The sequence below is a fragment of the Dunckerocampus dactyliophorus genome, chromosome 2, assembly GCF_027744805.1.
Source record: "Dunckerocampus dactyliophorus isolate RoL2022-P2 chromosome 2, RoL_Ddac_1.1, whole genome shotgun sequence".
NCBI classification, from domain to species: domain Eukaryota; kingdom Metazoa; phylum Chordata; class Actinopteri; order Syngnathiformes; family Syngnathidae; genus Dunckerocampus; species Dunckerocampus dactyliophorus.
In genome coordinates this window covers 8,850,556-8,872,028 of record NC_072820.1, presented here as the reverse complement: position 1 = coordinate 8,872,028, position 21,473 = coordinate 8,850,556, and the positions used below count along the sequence as shown (strand labels likewise).

At 41.3% G+C, this 21,473-nt stretch overlaps 2 protein-coding genes across 2 annotated transcripts; both read left to right on the top strand.

Moving 5' to 3' along the window:
* Positions 1-750: 750 nt before the first annotated feature.
* On the top strand, positions 751-6,723 carry crsp7 (cofactor required for Sp1 transcriptional activation, subunit 7). The gene is made up of 4 exons (XM_054769423.1): positions 751-834; positions 952-1,150; positions 2,126-2,200; positions 3,190-6,723. Exons 2-4 carry the CDS (start codon positions 1,079-1,081, stop codon positions 4,834-4,836), a joined length of 1,794 nt encoding a protein of 597 aa, XP_054625398.1. The 5' UTR covers positions 751-834; positions 952-1,078; the 3' UTR covers positions 4,837-6,723.
* A 1,587-nt stretch (positions 6,724-8,310) lies between these two features.
* Positions 8,311-20,933, top strand: cnn2 (calponin 2). The gene is made up of 7 exons (XM_054768839.1): positions 8,311-8,477; positions 12,862-12,983; positions 13,074-13,140; positions 14,538-14,675; positions 14,852-14,968; positions 19,217-19,363; positions 19,565-20,933. The coding sequence occupies exons 1-7, from the start codon at positions 8,421-8,423 to the stop codon at positions 19,862-19,864; spliced, it is 948 nt and encodes a 315-aa protein (XP_054624814.1). The 5' UTR covers positions 8,311-8,420; the 3' UTR covers positions 19,865-20,933.
* Positions 20,934-21,473: the final 540 nt, after the last annotated feature.

The window sequence follows — 21,473 nt, the reverse complement described above, 5'->3', positions numbered from 1 at the left end:
GTGTATGTTTAGTTTATATACAAATTACAGCCCCCATTGTAAATTCTATTTATTTGCTTCTAAACTTGCAAACTTGCAGTGGTTTTCAATATAGCTGTGCACATCTAACATTACAGTCACATTATTTACAATGGGGTAAGTAATCACCAATGTCTGTGTGTCACTTCGGTCAGTTTTTATTGATTTCTAAAATTCTTCCTGAATTATTATTTTTTTAAGTCAAAAGATAAACATACAGTATAAAGAAAACTGACCTAATATTATGAGCACGTTAAATAAGTGTTCGCATTAAATAATGTAGGAAAAGCAGGGTGGGGCTCCAGAAGACTTCAAGGAAGGTGCAGCAGCTTGAGAAAAATAAACAAATACATGTTACTACTAAGCTAAATGAAACAAATGATACATCATTTCATTTATAATACGTAATTGTAAGTTTGTTTTGGACGCCCCAACCACATTAGGTAAAATTGCCATGTCAAAAACAATGTGAATAATAAATGCATGGTATTTACATTTAAAATACAATGGAGGGTTTAGGCAATTAGTCATGTGTGCGCCAATCTTTACATTCATTCTATGGGTATTTTATATGAAATGCGATGAGGATTTGGCTCAATAAAAAACACCGACTAAATGACTAGGACAGATGGTAAATGCGCATTGGGATTGTTCGGAGGAAAGAAGGCGGCGGGTATGCCCGTGGGTGTATAAAGGAGGCAACCGAGAGTGAGGGCGCACTCACTGCGGGGATGTTTACTGTGCTCTGCGCGGACGTCAGAGCGCACACAATCCCAGCATGCACCGCGAGGCCGTTGAGAGATCCAGCAGCTGGTAGTGAGTCGCCAAAGCGCCGAGCAGGCAGCAACCCTGCGGTCCACACACACACACAGATAGCACATACATTATTTCAGCCTCCATGTGAGGGGGAAACTCACTTGTCTACCTTTCCAGGCGGCAGGAAAAATATGCAGTGCGGACGCCTGACGAGTCACTGCGGCGGCTTTTGAGTCACTATTGTCTTTCGGTTTCCATTTTGGAGGATTCCTCCCTCAATCCTCCGGTTCGCACCGAACAGGCAATGACAACGGTCTCAGCAACCCCGCAGCAGATGAGGGACCGGCTGCTGCAGGCCATCGACAGTCAGAGCAATGTGAGTAAGGCTAAAAGTGGCTATCGAGCTAACGTTAGCCTGTTTACATGCAAGTCCGGCAAACTCCACTGTGCACCCAATCAACTATTTACTGTTCATTTGTTTGAAACCTGTATAACTCATATTTGTCGTTGTCACCGATCATGGCGAGTGTCTCCAAAATGAAAGAGGAGAGGAACCGGGCACTCGAGTTGACAGCTTGGAAGCTAATTTAGCAGCAGCGTTCCCCCTGCTTAGATGCCGTTAGCTGCTCTATGTAGCGTGCTAGCGGCTGCTAGCCTCAACACCAAAGCAGGGAAGTAGCGTATAACTTTACATCAGAATAACACGCTTAATTGACCTAAAAACTTGATTAGACCGTCTACGTCCATCAAACAGATCAAAGTTGAGGCTGTTGGTGGTTTATTTGTTAAGAATTCAATGTTAAATAAGTGTGGGAGGCTGCTAGCGAACTCTTAGCATGTGTAGCCGAAGCTAGGTTTGAGAAAAGAGCGATACCCTTCCGTCTCAACTTGGTAGCGTTAGCATTGCCAGCTAACGTTAACGCAGGTAAGTATCCTCAAACATTGGCTGACGCTATCGTACAAATGAGTGGCTCGTTTAGTAAACGATATATTGACTGTTATATAAGCCACTCCGTTGTTATGCGTTTGGCGTTATGTATGTAAGTTTTATAGAGTTGACACATTGCTGTGTACTTTCCAACGACCCTCTCTTGACTAAGAAGCTAAGGTCTATAGCTTGTTGCTAACTTGCCCCGTTACTCTCACGTTGCCACTATAATTCCCTGAGTTTGCACCAAGACCGTTTAGTATCACAGCTTGTAAAACCCCGCATACATTGTGTACGATAGCACACTGTCAAAAAAAAAATGGCGTTAGATTGACATGTTAACCAGAGCCCCACTCATAAGTCACAGTGCGCTTTGGAAGGGTGAATTAACTGAAAACTGCTCTTGTTTCGTTTCCATTGCAGATATGCAACATGGTGGTTGTACTTGAGGTGATTACCTGTCTTGAGAAGTATCCTATCACCAAAGAAGCACTTGAGGTGAGAGTAGTTGACGCCATTTGGAATACTTTTTTTTTTTTTTAAATAGAATTGTACACCTTTCCACTGCTGGCTCAGAATGTCTCTACTTGCTATTGACACTTTTCTACCAGAAAAGTGGGTACTATGGGATACTATTTCGAGTGTAGAGCCAGCCAGGGCTCCAAGCATGCTGAGTCAACTGTAAGCCACGAGTAGTTGAGCTGTTTTTGTGGCTCATCATCTAATTCCAACATTTGATTATATATGGTTAGAAACAACAAAAAAGGGCTGACAAAGGCTGACACCGACACATGCGCACCCGCAGCATAGTCTACTGTATTGCTTTCGACAGTTACACTTGATAATCAACACCTTTCGTAATGGAATTGTATAGATAGTCCCCAATAACCCATTAAGTCAAAACACAAGGCACACTCGCTCCAATCGAAAGTACTTTTCGTGCATGCAGTGAAGACATATTTAAAGCTATCACTGCTTTGATACAGAAAGCGGAGGACAATTGAAACGCGCGAACATGTAGAGACAGAAATTACATGCTGTCGTGTCGTTTATTACTAAAAGGATGAGGTATAAACCTCTTCTATATGAAAGGTATCCTTAAATGACTTCTGTTGAGGTCTATATGGAGAATAATGGGGCATCCCTGAATATAATGGTAGGGGAAATACTGCTGTTGCTATGTGTTCGCTCTGGACACTGCAGAATTATACTCCAGGCTCCTTTTTGATGCAGTGGTCTCTTTTCTTGGGGCCCTCAGTCTCCTCTTGAATATAGCATGCCAAAATGTAAAAGCAGGATCCTATTCTCCGCCGTTGTTTGTTGTGTTTTGTACCAACTGATGCGTTCAAAGCAGCGTGTTTTTTGTTTTTTTTTGTGGTCGTTTCTGCTGTTTTTTTCAGTCAAAAGTCGAGTAGAGCTAAGCCGTGCAGTGGAAAAGCAGCCTTTTGTCGTTTGAGTTCTTCCTAACGCTCACACGTTTGCATCAGGAAACCCGACTTGGAAAACTGATCAACGATGTACGGAAGAAGACCAAGGATGAAGACCTGGCCAAGCGCGCCAAGAAGCTCTTGCGAAACTGGCAGAAGCTGATCGAACCCGGGCCCGCGGTGGCTGTGAGCACTCCTGGCTCCACCAATGGCAGCTCTCATCCCTGCAGGACGGACGCCTCGCCACCCGACATCTCCTTGTCAGGGAAGGGGGTCCCTGACGTTAAAGGCAGAAATGATGTTCACAACACTTACTCGCCCAAGGCTGAAAAATCAAGCAGCCGCAAGCGCAGAGCGGAGCACAGAGACAGTGGAGTGCACTTACCTGAAAAAATCTCAAAGATGTCTTCGTATGACAATTCTGTTTCACCGCCCCCCACGAACGGGATCGCGGGCAGCCCCGACACCCTGCTTGAGCAGGACGTCGTCCCCTCCCCGGACCGATCTCGGCTAGAACACCTTGACAATGATAAAATCAACAGAATTCCGGTAAATGCTGTCAAGCCCCGGCCCAGCTCCCCCGGAGTGGCCAAACTACCTAGCACTTCGTCGTTAATCAAAGTTGCTGTGATGCAGCAGCAGGCAAGAATGGATGATGGTGGCGGAGGCGGGCATTACCAAGCTAGAAGCCCCCGTGGTCTTTCTACCAGTCCAAGGAGCACAAAACAAGACGCCACATCCAAGCGCCCTGCGGTATATGCACAAAAGTTAACATCTGTCCCTAGCCCTTCGTCCAGGGATTCTCCCTTGCCTTTGTCCCAGCCCTTGTCCTCCCCGGCCCACTCTTCTCATAGGTCTGCAATGCACTGGGCCACCTCACCAGAGGCCCCTTCTCATTGCTCATCACAAGACTTATCCATGTCTCTGGAATCCCCCTCAGTCTCCCCTTCACCCTCTCACCTCCAACACAACTCAGAACTCTATCGGCCGGCGTCCGAAGGAGCCATGACTCTTTCTGACGACACGGACGGCTTGCTGACGTCCACCTCGGAGTATAAAAGGAGGAAGTACCGCTCAAGAGACTATTCTGTCAACTTAGATGGTCAGAAAGTAGAGGACACGACTAAACCAGTACGGTTAAAAGAACGCAGACTCACATTTGACCCCGTCACGGGTCAGATCAAACCCCTAGTCCATAAGGAACCATCTCAATCTGAGGAACCCCCGGCCCCTGAGCCCCCCATTGAGTCCAGGCAGAGAACTGAAAGCACTGTATCACAGGCCTCAGCGCCAGCCCCCGGCCCAGGCCCCAACCCTTTCCACCAAACAAACTGGAAGGAGCTTTCCAGAAATGAAATCATCCAGTCCTACTTGAACCTTCAGAGCAACGTGCTCACCTCGTCCGGGGTCCAGGCTCCGAGCGCACACTTTTTCATGTCGGAGTATCTGAAAAGGGAAGAACAGGGCGTGAAGGAGTCGAGGAAAATGCACGTTTTGCAGGCGGATAGCCCGGCGGGGGATTTACCGGGCGTGAGTCGGGATGTAAATGACGAGGACCTGGACAGGATACAAAACCAGCACTGGCCAGGGGTTAATGGGTGTTTGGACACCAAGGGCACCTGGTACGACTGGACAGAGTGCATATCATTGGACCTTCATGGGGATGAAAGCAAACTGAACATCCTGCCGTACGTTTGCCTAGACTAAGGGGTTCTCTTTTCCACTCCTGTTTTTGTCTCCCCACAGAGACAAGATAATTTGTGATTTTGTTTGTCCACTGTGAGTTTGGCAAAAGCCAGGCCTGCTAAACTCCCCGCCCCCCACCCCTACCCCCACCCCCCGCCAGCCCCTCCCGTGCCTCCTCTTTCTGTGATTGAGAGATTTTGGTATAAAAAAAGATGACAAATTAAAAAGAATATTTGAGTTTGTGATACCAAGGGCTGCTTTTGTTTTCTTTGTTTTCTTTTTTTTCCCCAAGCTGGAAGCTACAGGAAGCATCAGGCCCAAGTCGCAGATTTCTGCTCGTAGCTCAGAAGACAAAAAAGGACAGAATTATCCCTGCTAGCAGGAAAACGTGTTCACAATATTTCAGGCTCACAGGGAAAATAATGCGCTCCGCTGCTTTGTTTGTCTGTATGATTTCTACAATGTAGGGTTACAGTTGAGGGTGGGCTGGCGTTTAGCTGTCCTGTACTTGCCGTCATGTTTGTAGATTAACACGTCTCCAGTGTGAGGGGCATAACTGGCGGTTACAAGAAGCTTTATGTGAATTATAAAATTAAATTATAAATTTCTCGTCATGTACACGGCTATTTATTTCAACCAGTACATCTTCTGTACTCCCATCACATGACGTTGGAAAAAAAATCTCCTTTGCTTCCTTACTTTTCCTGTGCTCACAATGTTGTCAGTCTGATCTTTCAATTTGGGGTTGTTGGGTTTTTTTTGTGCATCGGTTCTCAAGATGGGCCAGTTCATGTGGTCTCAACATTCCACACAGACCTTCTGCCTTACTGCGCATTCAACTCCTGTATGCATCGAACAAAGAAAAACTTGTTTAAAGTTCAAATTCAGATGGCCTATTCAAGATTGGAAGACCAGTGCCAGTGGTCAAATGTGTCCAAAACTTTAAAATGCATAAATCTGACCCAAAAAGTAGTATCCACTTAATCTCCATGAATTTAGATAGTTTGTATGGCTCTCATTTAGGTTCAGTTATTCCCCCTACACCGGATCAGTTCATGCATAAACTGTTCATAGTTTTAGTCACATTTTGAGATTGTATCTGCAGCTCTATTGAGCATACAGTTTAGTATAATTTTGTGTTTGTGTCCATTGTCAAGCCAAACAATAAAAGGGAGAGAGCTTGGTGTCACATCTTCCTTTCCACCTTTTTGTGTGACCACAAAAACCTGATTGTTGCCTCCCTTTTATAGTAGTCTTTCACCATCATCTCATCGGATTGGCATGTGCCACTCACTCATTCTTCCCTACCAATGTGCCTTGGTAAATTGTAAATCTGGATTTGCTTCCGCATGCAAGGCTCCCGTCCTTGCAGCTGGGTTTATTGAGAACTCCAAATCTCGTGATCGGTATGATGCTGGTATATGCACTGTTCCTGTTACTGGTTTTGGTTTTTGTACACAAACATTTAGTAAGGGTGTAAAGTGCAGACAACAGGTAAAGTGCACAAATCAGCTGGCAATAAAGAAGTGCTACAACTGATCGATGAGAATATGCTTTCTGGAGTTTTGACTTGGGCGTCTTTGTTTAGTGTTTAACATCTCTCAATTGTTTGAAAAATAAAATGATCTAATTCTTGATCTCGGTCCGTTGACTTGTGTGTCTCTTGGTGTTCTGCGAGTTTGGTAGCAGCTGCTGCCATTTTCGACGACTGAAAAGTGGTGTAGTTACTAACTCATCCACAAGGGGGAGCACTGTCCCATTTGCCTCTTACGGGAGGAAGTGACTTGAGCCAATTTGCTTATCTCAACTGAGGTCGGGCTCTGTATTATGCTGAAATACATGTTAGAATAAAAAAAATGCTCATTCTGTTCACACCTACAATCATGACTAGACCAAATGCTTTTACTGATGAACTATTGCCTTTTCTTTGTAAAAGTGACACCCAAATGATAGTGATCTGGACATAAAATGACTTGCATCTGGTAAGTATGTGTCATGCTCTGCTATTAGACATAAAGCAAGATGAGTAGTGATTTGCACCTCAGGTACACTCTGACTCAGGCCTCTGCACACCTGGATGACATCATCGGTTGCTGCATTTGTACCGTAAACACCCAGGCAAGCAGCTGCTGTTGTGAAGCTCCTCACCAAGCCTTGCATCATTTCTCTTTTCAGCAGTGGGAGAAAACACTGCCAGCTTGCTGTGCAATTGTGCAACTCACTGATTTATTGGTTGATAAGACACCATACACTTGTGAGGGTTGTGAGTTTTTGGGTCCTTTAAAATCACTTGAATATCTATTAAGCTGTAAATCTGGCACCCGCGTCTTTGCAGTTTAATATTTCAGTGTAAAAAACTGGGCACTCCATCAGGGGGACATAATACACATAAGACTGGGGGGGGGGGATTAAAAGTATTCCAGCATATTATTTACCAAATTGTGTGTATATCATCAAATTCGTCTTTTGTGTCATTTTCTGTCAGACATTACCACGGTCATGGCAAAGGCAAAAAGGCGTTTTGTCTTTGAGTGTGGAAGGATTGTTGGAACAGCAACAAGCAAAGGTCTCTTGCAATGCGCCATTGCTGCCGAGGTTGGACGCATACAATATCTTTCTTAAACGATCCTGAGGGTAGTCCCAAAAAATGGAGGAGAAGCTTGTCTGTGAAAAAACAGGCCATTAGGTCATGACAGTGTGAATGACACTGGTTAGGTGATGAACAGCCTGTTTGAGTTGAACTTCAATAAATTATCAACTCTGTTTTCGGTTTATTTTTGCTCTTTGATGCTATTCTTACACTGTCTAACTTGATTGTATCTCAATTTGATGATAAAACGTTTTCATAGGGAAAACAAAACAACCATATTGCCCATACAACTGAATGTTTAAGTGCATCTGGCACTGCTAACTTTTTACTACTCCTAAAAAAAAGTTGGGATGTGGCGCCGACATTACGTCAGCTCAGTAGCTCGTCGTTTATTTCCTCACCTTCTGTTTTTACGACAGTGAGTCAAGTATGTGCGACAAGCTTGTCGAGTCCACTGCTCGTCTGGTATGCAGGGAGGGACCCCTGGATCACTCCCACCATTGAGGAATTCTGGAAGTTTCCTTCCATATATGGACTTTTTGATATCAATCGTCACCTAACTAACCGAAGAGGGAGGAGGAGCCTAGGATCGATTGACAAAGCGGTAGACCAAAGAGTATGCGGTTAACAAGATTGTTACCGTTAGTGCACGTCTGTCTATATATATTAGGTTGAGTGTCAAAAGCAACAAAACTTTGTGAGAGATAAAAATACATATCTCAGTGACCCTGTAGCTCATGCATAATCAATATTCAGGCAACCTACTTTGAATATTCATGAAGCATAATGTGTGAGCGTCCCCTACTAAATACAAAGCGGTTCAAACTGAGAGGGGCACTGTCTTGACTCTCTCCGTACTGCTCTTTGAGGGAAACCGTAAGAGCGTTCTAATTGGTCGCCGTAAAAGAGAAAGGAAGTATTTAGTTCAGCCCTTGGAAGAATCAGACTAAGTTATTGTACTCACTTTTTAAAACCTATAACAACCCATTTTTACTCCAGTTGAAAAATAGAAACAATGTCGGGCTTCGTCAAAGGTCCCTCTTACGGCTTATCCGCGGAAGTCAAAAACAAGGTACGTAAACTCTTTTGCATATCAATCACTAAGTTCTATCAAAGTTTTTGCGCATCTTCTTCTCGTTGCGCTTTTCTCGCTACGCAAGTTTGCAGATCCTCCATTTTGTTGTGGCTGAGAAAAGTTTAACACAGGTTTAAAAGTTTTTTTTTTTTTTAATTAACAACAACTCGCTAATATTTATCACCCAGTATGTTGCAATAAAGTACGTGGTAATCAGTTTGGTATATATGCAAGCACTAAAATATTAAAGTAAAAAAACAAACAAACAAAAAAAAACCCAACATGGAATGAAAACACTCCACGGTGGATTCTCTATTGAAAGCAGACTTTGGGCGTTGTCCTCCTGGCAAAGAAGTGTCGTTGTGGCACATTTGTAATCTGTTTCTGTGCAGTTTGCAGGCCTGCATTGTGACCCGCATTAGCAGATAATGTAATTCCGCTATTGGACCCATTCAACGATGACGTCCATTGACCGCTTCAAAAGTCGCTTCAATGCACATTTACACTACTGTCTTAACCCCCCAACTGTGGAAGCCGAGCTCTTTGCCACCCCCATGCTTAACTTTTATTGATAACCACATCCTCTCCACGCAGGAAGGACTTTTTTTGGCCTTATTTCTTGCATTTAAATTAGGAGCCTGAGTTGGATAGGTCTGGCTTGTTGGAAACTTTTCCGTGTCAGATGGGAGAAGTGGTCTGTTTTCTTCGGCGAAAGACCTCCGGAGCATCAGGATCCACTTAAAATACCAAAGCAGATGCCGGAGATAACATTTCTTTACCACTTAATGTGCATCACACTGTGTAATCGTAGTTGCTTTATTAGAGAGCAGAGAAATGCTACTAATAGACTGTTGGGTATTTTTGTCTAAAGAGGTCCATGTGTTTGCTCAGACTTCACTTCACTTCACTTCACTTCTCAGCAAGGCTGCAGCTGATCTTTGGTCGTGGAAATAACTACCTCATGGATGTCCATAGTCCGGCACGGGACCACTACTGGCTCGCAGCTCGTTTATATTGGCACGTTGCATTTCTAGAAGTAGAATTAAAGGTGCTCTATCCTACATTTCTTATATGTATGTTTAAAATGTTGTACTTGGGCCCGTCACAATAACAGATTTTGCTGGATGATAATTGTCCTCCAAATTATTGCAGATAAACGATATTATTTTGATACTATTTTTCATTAATGATAAAATATGGCATAATAATGCGAGTACGCCGTATCAAAAGCAATAAACGTTAATTTCTCAAGAGTATTTAACATAGTAACTGGAATGTCAAGAGTTTTTAAATAAATAAACAAACAAACAACATAATACATTAAACAAAAAAAAGACAAAAAAAACCCAATGAAAATAAAATGGACTCTGTCTCTTTTAGCAAAAATTGCACCTGAATAAAAATCACAATATTTCTGATCTTTGAATCGGTGTCACTTTTGTTATTGTCTAAAGTACTCTGAAGTCCACCTTGTGTGTCAATGCAGACGTCAGCTCATTTGCATATGCACTTTTACTTCAGCAACGTGTGTGGAATACGCTGCTTAATGGGGTGTAACGTTTTGTCCGAGTTTGGTCAAAGTGCGTATTTTGGATGCAGCAAAATGCGGTTGGTGCACAATGAGGTGATTATACTTCGTGAATCACTGAAGCGTACATTCCACCGTTTAGCATTATTTATTGAATTGTCTTTGTCGCAAACTTTTCGTGCCACATGACGATGCGCAAACGGGCCGAAATTGATATCAGATTGTGTTTTATACACAAATGGCACGAAGAAAATACTCGCTAGCGCGTAGTGCACCTCTCCCCTTTGGGACAAAGACACTGAATGAGTGACGGGAGGGTTCACTCACTCCATTCATTCCGCTATAGAAGCATTGTGTCTTGGTGTTGAATCAGATGCATGGAGTGAACCTTCTTGTCATCCAGCGTGTTTGGTAGCGACAGAGGGGGAAAACTCAGGCCTAGTTGTACTCTTGTTCCACGTGATGTAGAAGTGCCATATCATATGGAGATTGGTGTGTTTTTAAACTTATCCCTGGCTTTAATTTTTATACCCCTCCTAAATGATATAAGAATTGTGTATCCAAACCCAAGTAAGGCAGCATTTGGAAGATTTTATTTATTTATTTTTTTCCACAGTCACTGTTGCTCTGCTTTTTCGCCACTTCACGGTCAGCTGTTTTGGGAACAAAGCACAGTTTGACGTCACATTCTCCAGTATTCATCCAATTATATACAAATTCTTTGTTTGCTAATAACCGGTGGCGGGGAGTGGGATGCGGCCAACACGCGACGCCTGATTGCAACAGAGTAGGGGTGGTCCGGGAGGGAGCTGTGGAATCTGAGCATGTCAGCCAAGAGGAGAAGAATGCAGATTTACCCTGTACACAACTTGAGATTTATGGAGTATTTTTTATTTCATTTTATTTTTTTTAAAGAAGCTTACTATAGTGCCCCACTGGGATCCAATATCATTTTATAAGCCCCTGAAATGAGCAGGCTAAGGCCCCTTTTGAAGACTGCCTGCATTAAAACCTTATGAAGGAGTCATACAGAAAATTTTTAAAAATGTCACCTACAAACGAAAATAGCTGACATGATGAACATGCATAGCGGGGTCGATGCCAAGTGGAATGTCCCCTACTGCAGAAATTAATCGATGAATTGATGATTAATCAATTATCTAATTAATCGACAACTATTTTGGTATTCGATTAATCGTTTTTTGATTTAAAAATGGATAAATCCTCTGATTTCAGCCTCAAATGTGAATGTTTTAATTTCCTTCGTCATCCATGAATTATCTATTATCTTAGTGTTTTAGGCAAAACAAGATATTCACACACATCAGCTTTGACTTTGGAAAACTGTGATCAACATTTTTGCCTATATTCTGATATCTTGCAGACCAAACCACGAATTGTTTGCGTTTGGTTCATATTGATTAGGTCCGTCTAGGGCCTAATTGATTACTCGATTAATCAACTAAGGAAATAATCGTTATTTGCAGCCATGGTGCTAATATTTTCTTACTCTCCTTGGGCATGCAACTGAGCAGGCATGTCTGAGAACCCTAAAATACGCACACTTTCATCAGGATATTCATGTTCCGCAAGATTTACTTTCTAAACTATAACACAAATGTAAAATTTAGGGTGTTTTTTTCCTTTATTTTTAATTCCCTGGTACATCTTCCCCCACACGGGATTGTATTTAGTGTGTTTAGAACTGTTAATTAAATGTGAATAATATTAAATTGGCCCCCATAACCTTCAGTTGTTCTTTATGCAGCCCTCATTGCAACTCCTTACCGACTTGAACTCACTATCAGTTGATTGTTTTGTGCATTTGAGCCATCTCACATGACAGCGAATGCATCACGTCCCCTCCCCAAGCGTGCACAGAGCAACGAGTGAGGAAGACATTTAAAAGTACACACAACCTTGAGGGGAGGAGAGCTATACAGAGATGTTGACTTTAGTGGTATTTCCTGCCATTAATGATGCTATAGTTACGCAATTAAATGCCAGGAATTTAACTCCTCCATACTCCTTCCCTGTTTTTGTTGTTGTTGTTAAAGCTACTGCAAAGAGGTTTCCAATTCAAATTTGGAGCCACGTCCATCCGCGCACGGTGGGGTCACATTCCTCACATTCGCCTTGTCTCTGGAAATCACATCTCCTTGTGGGCAATTTAAATAGCCACTGTTTGTTTTTTAATATGGGGATTAGCGACTGAGGAGAATGTGATTAAGACATCGCTGAGTAGAAACATTTGTAAGCCAAACACTGGCAAAATTGGGGTGTGTGTGGTTTTTCTCTGCCTCACTCTCTCTCATTTCCTTTGGGACTCTTAGGGAGCTTGTGGTATCCTTCACTTTGGGGGAGGGTGGAAAAAGTATACCTGTTTGGTTATAATGCTCGTCGCTGTGTGGCTCCTTTCACAGTCCATGCAACTTGTCTCTCACACTCACTCACTGGAAAAACAAAACCTTGTGCCCTGTAGAGCTATTTGTACACACCCTCTCCTTCCCTGCAACTGCCTTCCTCTACTTTGGGGAGAGTTTAGCTGTTTACTAAACAGGATATCCTTGTGTGTGTGTGTCACCTTTTTATTTATGAGGGCCAAACGAGGCAAAAAGCACTGTGTAGACATGGTAGATGCAGTGACCATGAAACACGATACGCAGTCATAATAAACGTCACAAACATTAGATATCATGTAATTATCTCTCTTTTTAGCACGTCAGATGTCTCTATCACTTTTTGTCACATCCCCCCCCCCCCCCCCCCCCCCAACTTGGTATTATCTCAGTGGGGGAAAAGAAAGTCCTTTCCCAAGGAATGCAAATAACCTCCTGACCTCCTCCTGGACAGATTGCACAGAAATATGACCTCCAGAAGGAGGAGGAGCTGAGGGTCTGGATTGAGGACATCACGGGCGCCTCCATTGGCCCTGACTTCCAGAAAGGCCTCAAAAATGGAGTCATCCTGTGCGAGTAAGCAGAGATGACAAAACACCTTGTGTCACTCAATGGTTGTTTTGACAAGCTTCAAATGTGTATTTTTCTCTCTCTCTCTCTCTCAAGGCTTATAAACAAACTTCAGCCAGGCTCTGTGAGAAACGTCAACCATTCATCGCTAAACTGGCACCAGGTGAGCGGGTGGATGATTCATTCTCTAATTAGGCTGCGGCCATGTTAATTGCTCTTTGTCTTCCCGTAATATTATACCTATTCATGCTTCAGTTTTTTTAAATCTATTTTGAGATAATTCTTTTACTGAAAATAAGAATTTGTAAGTTTTGTAAAAGATTTGGGGCGGGGAGGGATCGCATTTATGCAAAAAATCCATATTTACGATGTTGTAAATGGTGGAAAGACTACAAAAAGAAGTAAAAGTAAATATCAGCATCTGAGCTAAATCCAGACTTTTTCGAATTTTATACAAAAAAATCTGCAATTATATCAACAATAATTCCTACAACTTGAGCTATGGGCATAATAATGGTGTGTGTGAAATTGGTTGTTCATTAGTCATGTCAGAATGGAGTGCACTACTTGGCTGGAACCAGCAGAGGTGCTGTTGAGTCAATTTGAACTAGTTTATGATCTAAAGCGGCGGTCCCCAACCTTTTTTGACCCACAGACCGGCTAGTGTTCCCACAAATCTCCGGCGGACTGGGGGGGTGTCATGCAATAACGATGTGATTTGTAACTGTAATAATAAAATAATGGCCCATATTTCCAAAATTGATATGCATTTACATAAAATTCTATGTCGTTATTTACAAATTTTATTTATTTATTTTTAATCATTGCTCCTGAAAGCTTTCCTGCAGCCTGGTTTGGCCCCGCCCACAGATTGGTACCGGTGGTTGGGGACGATTTTTAATGTTAAGCAATGAAATTAAGTAAAATGTACATCACACCACTTGATTTTCCTGACGGGATTTCCAAAATTTCTTGCCCTGAGTGCATGAAAACTCTTTTGCAAGCTGTCAAACACATACTGTACCATGGCGCCATAACCCCAGTGTGTAATGTTGTATTAGCTAAAGAAAATTGCAAGTGCCAGCGATTTGATGGAGGTGAGAAACACTATTGAATTTGATCTCACCAGAATGAACAGGAAGTCTGTATCATCAATTTATAAACATTTAGAATGATTTCACTTTGTTTTTGCATGTAACACTGTAATTATTCTCTATAAAATATATTTTGTTAATATTTTTTGGTTCCTGGAATGGATCAATTGGATTTATATTTCCTATGGGGAAAAATTGCCTCAGTTTTTGTACGTTTCAGTTTTCGTCTGACCTTACGGAACGAATCAATCATCAAAACAGAGGTACCACTCACTGTATTACAAATTGGCATATGTAGGTAGGCAAAAAATAGTTTTCCCATTTACAAATGGACAGATTGTCCCGTTATAAGCTGCTGATCACAGGTCAGTGTGCTGCCCCAACGTACAGTAGGATTCCATCTTGCTAGCAGGCCTCCTGGATGCTAGCACAACATGGATACTAATGACCCACATTTTGATTTTAGCTGGAGAATCTGACCAACTTCAACAAAGGGCTCATTGCTTACGGCCTGAAGCCTCACGACATCTTCGAGGCCAATGACCTCTTTGAGAATGGCAACATGACTCAGTTCCAGACAACACTGCTGGCGCTGGCAAGCATGGTGAGTATCGGTAGATCACACACGCACACACACACCATGGCCCATGTTTTGGCAAGTACCAAAACCTGTCTCTTTTTTTTTTGTCCTATTTCCTAGTGGGTGTGTATTCTGCCAGGCTGTACTGCTCCATCACATACAGATACAGTATAACTTTCAGTGTGTATTTTGTTGTGCAGGCTAAGACCAAGGGGTCACACTCACGTGTGGACATCGGGGTGAAATATGCGGATAAACAGAAGAGGACATTTGACGAGGAGAAGATGAAGGCTGGGCAGTGTGTTATTGGCCTCCAGGTACCAATAATGTAGAGACTGGTTCCCCTTTTTTTAATTTCAATGTAAATCCGACTAAATGCTAGGACAGATTCACTGAGACAGTCAAGCTCGTGAACGTATCACATGATTGGAGGTAGGAATAAAAGGACTTTCAGGCTGTAAAATGTTCCCTATCTAATAGGGTGTACGTGGCTGCGCGTTGCGAAACCAGAGACTGTCATGATCTCATGTCGCGGCATTCTTGTCTGTGAGAGCTGCTCATTGTTCTCTACTTCTTAAGGCTCTCTGTTTTGTCATTGCTTTCGTTGCCAGGAAGCATGTGAGATGAACCAGGGCTACCTGAATGCGATGACTGACATTTTACTGTAAAAACACACAGAAAATGGAATGGGTATTTTTGCTGCATCGCATAGTTACAAAAGCACCACGTTACGGATGAGTATTCGACCGTATTTTCCTGAGTGACTGTGGGGGAACAGGCACGTGCACAGACATTTTGGGGGGGCAGGTGCCAGGAAAAAAGGGCACCCGTCTTGAAAATTACAGTATTCATAAAATGATATTATATTTTATATAATATATTTCATTACAATAAATGTAATACAAGTAATAAGTTGACCAATTTTGTAAACGTGATAAATCATTGTTGTGCATAATATTCAAGAGGGACTCTACAGCAGGGGTCACCAACGTTTTTCCTTGTGAGAGTTAATTTTACAAAATGAAAATGGCCAAGAGCTACTCATTTTTGTAACATTTATTTTCAGAGCTTATTTTAAACCCAAACAAAGCGAATATGCTTGTTTTACCAGAACATTAACAAAATGCTGGTGTCCACAACTCACATTTTGTATTTCAGAATGCATCTCTTTCTACTGTTCTTTCATTATTAACTGAAAACCTGAATGAAAAGCAGGCTTGCGGGCACCTCATGTGGTCATGGGGGGCTACCTGGTGCCCGCGGGCATCACGATGGTGACCCCTGACCTACAGAATCTCCTAGAAAGCTGACAACAGTACACATTTATTTTTTTGTTTTTACTGTCATAATTGAAGCATAAGCAGCATCACGCTAATAATATACCACATTATACCTCACAGGACTGTCATGTAGCTCAACCTGTCATCTCAATAATTACCATTTTAAATGAAACAAAAGTAGTGAACTTGTCTAATTTGTAGAACAGTAAAACTCTCTAACGTCTCTGCCGCCTGCCTCCTCTTTCCCTTGATTAAACATGACAAACGTCCATAGAAAGCTGGAGTTGTCGGACCAGTAGCGATAATGTTTTCAGCTGCGTTAATGCACCAAACAATGTCAGGGGATTGCACAAACACAACTATTACCTGTCTGTCTGATGCTGCGGGTCAGAGGAGACTATAGACTGCAGCCGTTCGGGTTGGTGCTAATCACTGCACAAGGGTGGGGGCCTTGTGAGCGTCGCCAAGCAAGTCGGGGAAGAATTCTCACAAAAACTCAAATGCCCCATCAGATATCAAAACATATTTGGGGGGGGAAATGATGACAGAGAGGAATTTTTATTCTGGAATGAAAAAAATATCGGGATACAGCAGAAAGGTTATTTTTCTCATGCACGTGCCTGGTGGGGGAAGCTTAATGATCATATCGATTTTAAAGAAATAAAATGTAAAAAAAAAATCAAATGGGATGGTCAAATCTCATACTAAATGTTGTAAACTCCTGCAATCAGCAATAACCCAGACAAGTCAGTTGCAGATAATACTGTTCCACTTCTGTCGTGTTAGAGGTGCTAAGGTGCAACTGACAGACAAAGCAAAAGGAAAAAGCCATATCTTTTCCATTAGAGTTGATTTTAGAAGGTTGCACAATTGTAATTCAGGATTTTTTTTATTTTGAATGTGATGGATTTATATTTCTGAATGATTTAAACTCCTTCAGTGGTGTTCTGAACAGAATAATGCTTCCTATGCTAAAGTCTGTATGGATATAACTACAGTGGAACCTTGGTTGGTGTCATTAATTTGTTCCGAAAGGTCTGAATCTAACCGAAACGGATGCTAACCAAATCAGTTTTTCCCCATAAACAATGTAAAAGCCAATCAACCTGTTCCAGAAATCCAAAAATGTTAAAACAAAACACATTTTTATAGTTTAACAATTATAGTTTGACATGCAGACACATATGTGATGAATGAAAGGGCTAAATGGACATTTAAGACCTTTCATTGAAGATGTGATCCTTGACGACTGTCCCCAAAGACATGAACTGGTCACGAGATCCACCACCACCTTCCTGTTTTGACATGCGATGTTTCTTGAATTCCATAGTGTTTCTCACCTTAATACCAAAACCCAAAAGGGAACCAATGTAACACTATTGAATTCAAGAAATAACTCAGGAAACAAAACAGGAAGATGGTGTTCATGTGGTGTCTCGCTGCTGCATTTTGTCTTTGGGAACAGTAGTCTTCAATTCACGTAACCTTAAATGTTCATTTAGCCCTTTCATTTGTAATTTTGTATGTCTGTTTTATGCATATAAAACTATTAAAAACGTGTTTTGTGTTGCAACATTTGAGAGTCAACCGTAGACTGGCGACTTCACTTCCGGTTTTGATGCTATTTTGTTTGCTAGCTAACAGGATGCTAACAAGGAAGGATGTTTTCTGATTTAAAAAAATATATAAACTCAATCCCAGCCATTTTTCAAAAGACAATCCCTTCAGTACTGGCCATTTTAGACGATTTTGACTGATCTTTCAAGGCACACAGAATATTGTGCTCTACGCCTATGTAAACATGGAACCCACCAAAACAAACATAAGACTCCGGTCTTTCATCAGGAAAAAAATGTTGGTTTCTACCTTTTTCCGTTCTTCAGTAATCAGCAGTAGAACATACTGTAGGTAAGTTTCAGGAAAATATCAGTTGCCAACTACAAAAGGGAGAAAAGCAGCGTTTTGTGAAAAGATGTGTTCAAGCATAACTTTCACTTTGACACAAATATTTGTTGTAACAGCACAAATATCTAAACTATACCAACATAAACAATACAAGTGTGTTTTTCTTTTTTTTAACATCAAAATAAATGTATTTTGCAAATATGTAACACCATGAACTATTGACAATTATCACATTTGGAACCAAACAATGACTTGGAACTGAACTGTTTGTGCGCACATGCATGTGTGTGCGTGCACGTGTGCAAGCGTTAAAATTTCCCTACAATGCGTAATTGTTTTTTTTTTTCATGTGTTATGGTATTCCTCTTCCTGTCATGTTTGTTTCTCCTTCCTCTCATGATGCACGTCTGCCACCTACTGGCCGTTTTTATGGCATTAAAATTTCTCTCAAGCCTAATCCATTGGCGAGGCGTTGCGTCATCACCTCCTTCAGCCAATCGTGCAAAAAAATCAGAACGCAAAAGACGTGTAAATACGTTGTTTGGATCAGGTGTTCGGGTTTATAAAAGCTTGTAACTACTTCTTTGGTATTAAATAAGTTAGGAATACACGCCCTACTGTACACTAACCAGATAATGCACGCAACCCGAGGCAAAATTGTGATGATATTTTCGAATTTTAAATCAAAAAACATGCTAACCAGGGTGGACCTAACCAGTTTACACTGTGCATCCCTTTTTTTATCAATAGCGCCTCTGCTGGTTGCTACCAAGCAGTACACTCAATTTGCACTAGATTGATGCATGATAAAATGTTACCAATTAATAATTATGCCCGTTCCTAATACACAAGTGGCTTTGTTATTATACAGACGTCTTGAGAGTGCTGTATGTATTGACACGAATATTTCAAGTTTTTGGATTTTTTTTTTTTTTTTTTTTTTTTTTTTTTTTAACGATCAAACAGAAAAGCAGACAAAAGGAGTGGTTTCAGTGTCTGACTTAAATCATCTTATTTTATTAATAATGTCTTAGCTCGGTTGTTTGACTCTTCTTAATTGATCACCAATATCTTTTTAAAATTAGCATGAGAAGTAACATCAGCCTCAGTTTGCTGATTTGACCAATCTTTTGTGCCACTTTTTCGAATGAGTTTCTCTGTCACAGGTGCATCTCTCCAAATCACTGGTGTGAGTGATTGGAAGAAAAACTCACTTGGGGAGAAGGCAGATTTCAAACATACATCTCTAGACCCTGAATATAATAAGACCACCTCCTTTTTGTTAGACTGTCTTTGAGGGGAAAAATACAGTCTTACATTTGGGTCAGTGGGTATTTATATATTGTTTTAAATGTTCATGTTTGTGTCTGTTTTTTTTAGATGGGGACCAACAAGTGTGCCAGCCAGGCAGGTATGAATGCATATGGCACCAGGAGGCATTTGTATGACCCCAAAGGTCAAATCCTGCCCCCCATGGACAACACCACCATCAGTCTGCAAATGGGAACCAACAAGGGGGCAAGCCAGGTATGAGCAAATATTCCCGGTTTGTCATAAAATCGGGATTATAGGGCTGCAAGTGGAATTGCTCCTCAGGGCTGTCATTCCACCGCCATGAGCTGGTGTCATGTTGAGTCTTGTCTTATCTGCTAGAAACTCAATCAAAGGAAGTATGAAAGCCCACTGTGCTTCATGGTGCAAAGCTCAAGAATCGTGTGTTTCTTTCAGGCTGGGATGACTGCACCGGGGACCAGACGTGCCATATACGACCATAAGCTGGGCACAGATAAATGTGACAATAGCACCATGTCCCTCCAGATGGGCTACAGCCAGGGAGCCAATCAGAGTGGCCAGAACTTTGGCCTGGGCCGACAGATCTATGACGCAAAGTACTGTTCGAAAGGAGGAGAGGTCACAGATGAAACTAATGGAGCGGGTGGAGTCTACATCCCAGACTACCAAGATGAGGGTTACCAAGGTTACCAAGAAGAGGAGCAGGTGTACCGGGATGAAGGGACGGATTACTAGAGAGAGCTGGAAATGGGGAAGAGATATTAAAGAAAAAGAAAAAAAACAACCTCAAGGCAGATGTTTTAGTTTTGTATCCAAAGGCTGTGCCATGTTCTTTGGGTCATATCCTTATAGTATTCCATGAATGTTTTCTTACACCCCCTTTTTATGTCCAAACCCATCGTTACATACATCTAAATGAACTGTATTTTTCTGTAATTGTTTTAAATGGAAAGTGACTACACAAGCCAGTTATTTGGCTGTACTAGTGTTGTATCCAGGGACCTTTTTAATGTGCCAAATGTGCTCCCCACACCCTCATTGTTTCACTAACATCTTAGTTATGCTAAGGGAGTATTTAGGGGCACAGTTTTATCTAGGAAATATGTGGTTTAGATTAAAACAAAAAACAATCTTAATCTTTGGATTCTGTAGACATCTCAACCAGTTCATTAAGAGGACATTTTAAATGTGTTACGAAATCTAGTCCTCGCCTGTGGAGCTTGGCTTGCGATCACACATTTGTGGTTCTTTAATTGTGCAGATTTTTCCGTTGTCTGCAGAACCAGTCCAACTTGTTTCGTTGGACTCGGGCAGGTAATAAACAAACAAACAAACAAAAAAAAAACAATATTTGAACATTCCAAGCACATATACTGGATTTTCTATCAAGTGAACCATTCCTTTACATTGGTTGATATGCAGACCAATTATATTTGATCATTATGTTTATTATTTATACACAGTAGTGGATTGAACGGGGTCTGTTTTGCTACCGTGACTCGAGTAACATTTTTAGTCTTGTTTTTGTTTTTTTCTCTGGAGTTGTCTCTGTCAATGGAAAAATGAAATGACCAATAAACTTACCTGCTAATTTATAAGGTACACCTAGAGGAAAAAAATGACACAAGCTCATTCTTAATTGGAGTTTAATTTGTTTAACCTGTTTGAGAGCATATGAGCATCACAGTCCTCATCAGTGGAAATGTTATTAAGCTGTTTTAGTTCCATCTATGTCTACAGAATAAATTAGCACGTGAGTTGTATGGTTTTGTTGATGCAATGTAATAAAGATATGTATTCATTAGCCAGCGTGGTTCTGTGTGGTATATACAATTAGTTGAAGTTCTCCTAAAAACATTGAACATCATAATACAGGGGAAGTTACTGTATTAGTGAGACAGTGAGTCATTTTTCTTTCTTGGAAGAGATTGCACATCCCTGAAGTACAGTAATATACAGTATAAAGTCTTTGAAAGACGAGTTTTAACAACTACTCAAATTGCTGCTGCAATATTAATACCCTGGAGTTCTTGGGGGTAGTGGAAAAAATATTTCACAGATGTCTTAGGGTGTTTATATAGTTTGACTTAAATGTGAATTGAATTATTTGAATATGTAAGCAAATATTAAAAGCAATCTATTGTGACGATAAATATAAATTGTTTATCTGAAAACTCAGTAGCTTTCCACCTTTAATACCCATAAGTATGTAAAGGTATATATAACATGTCTGTATTTCAATTCTCTATATATAGATGACTTTATAAGTTTTAAACAAACTAAATATATATAACCCTTCTTTGTTGAACACCGATAGATGTGTAAAGCTGGTGTTAAAAATGGG

Excerpts from the sequence above, each read along its gene's own strand:
- crsp7 (XM_054769423.1), top strand. The coding sequence starts at position 1,079 with ATGACAACGGTCTCAGCAACCCCGCAGCAGATGAGGGACCGGCTGCTG. Across the intron at positions 1,151-2,125 it reads CCATCGACAGTCAGAGCAAT|ATATGCAACATGGTGGTTGT; the intron begins GTGAGTAAGGCT and ends TTTCCATTGCAG. Across the intron at positions 2,201-3,189 it reads TCACCAAAGAAGCACTTGAG|GAAACCCGACTTGGAAAACT; the intron begins GTGAGAGTAGTT and ends CGTTTGCATCAG.
- cnn2 (XM_054768839.1), top strand. The coding sequence starts at position 8,421 with ATGTCGGGCTTCGTCAAAGGTCCCTCTTACGGCTTATCCGCGGAAGTC. Across the intron at positions 14,969-19,216 it reads AGTGTGTTATTGGCCTCCAG|ATGGGGACCAACAAGTGTGC; the intron begins GTACCAATAATG and ends TGTTTTTTTTAG. Across the intron at positions 19,364-19,564 it reads CCAACAAGGGGGCAAGCCAG|GCTGGGATGACTGCACCGGG; the intron begins GTATGAGCAAAT and ends TGTTTCTTTCAG.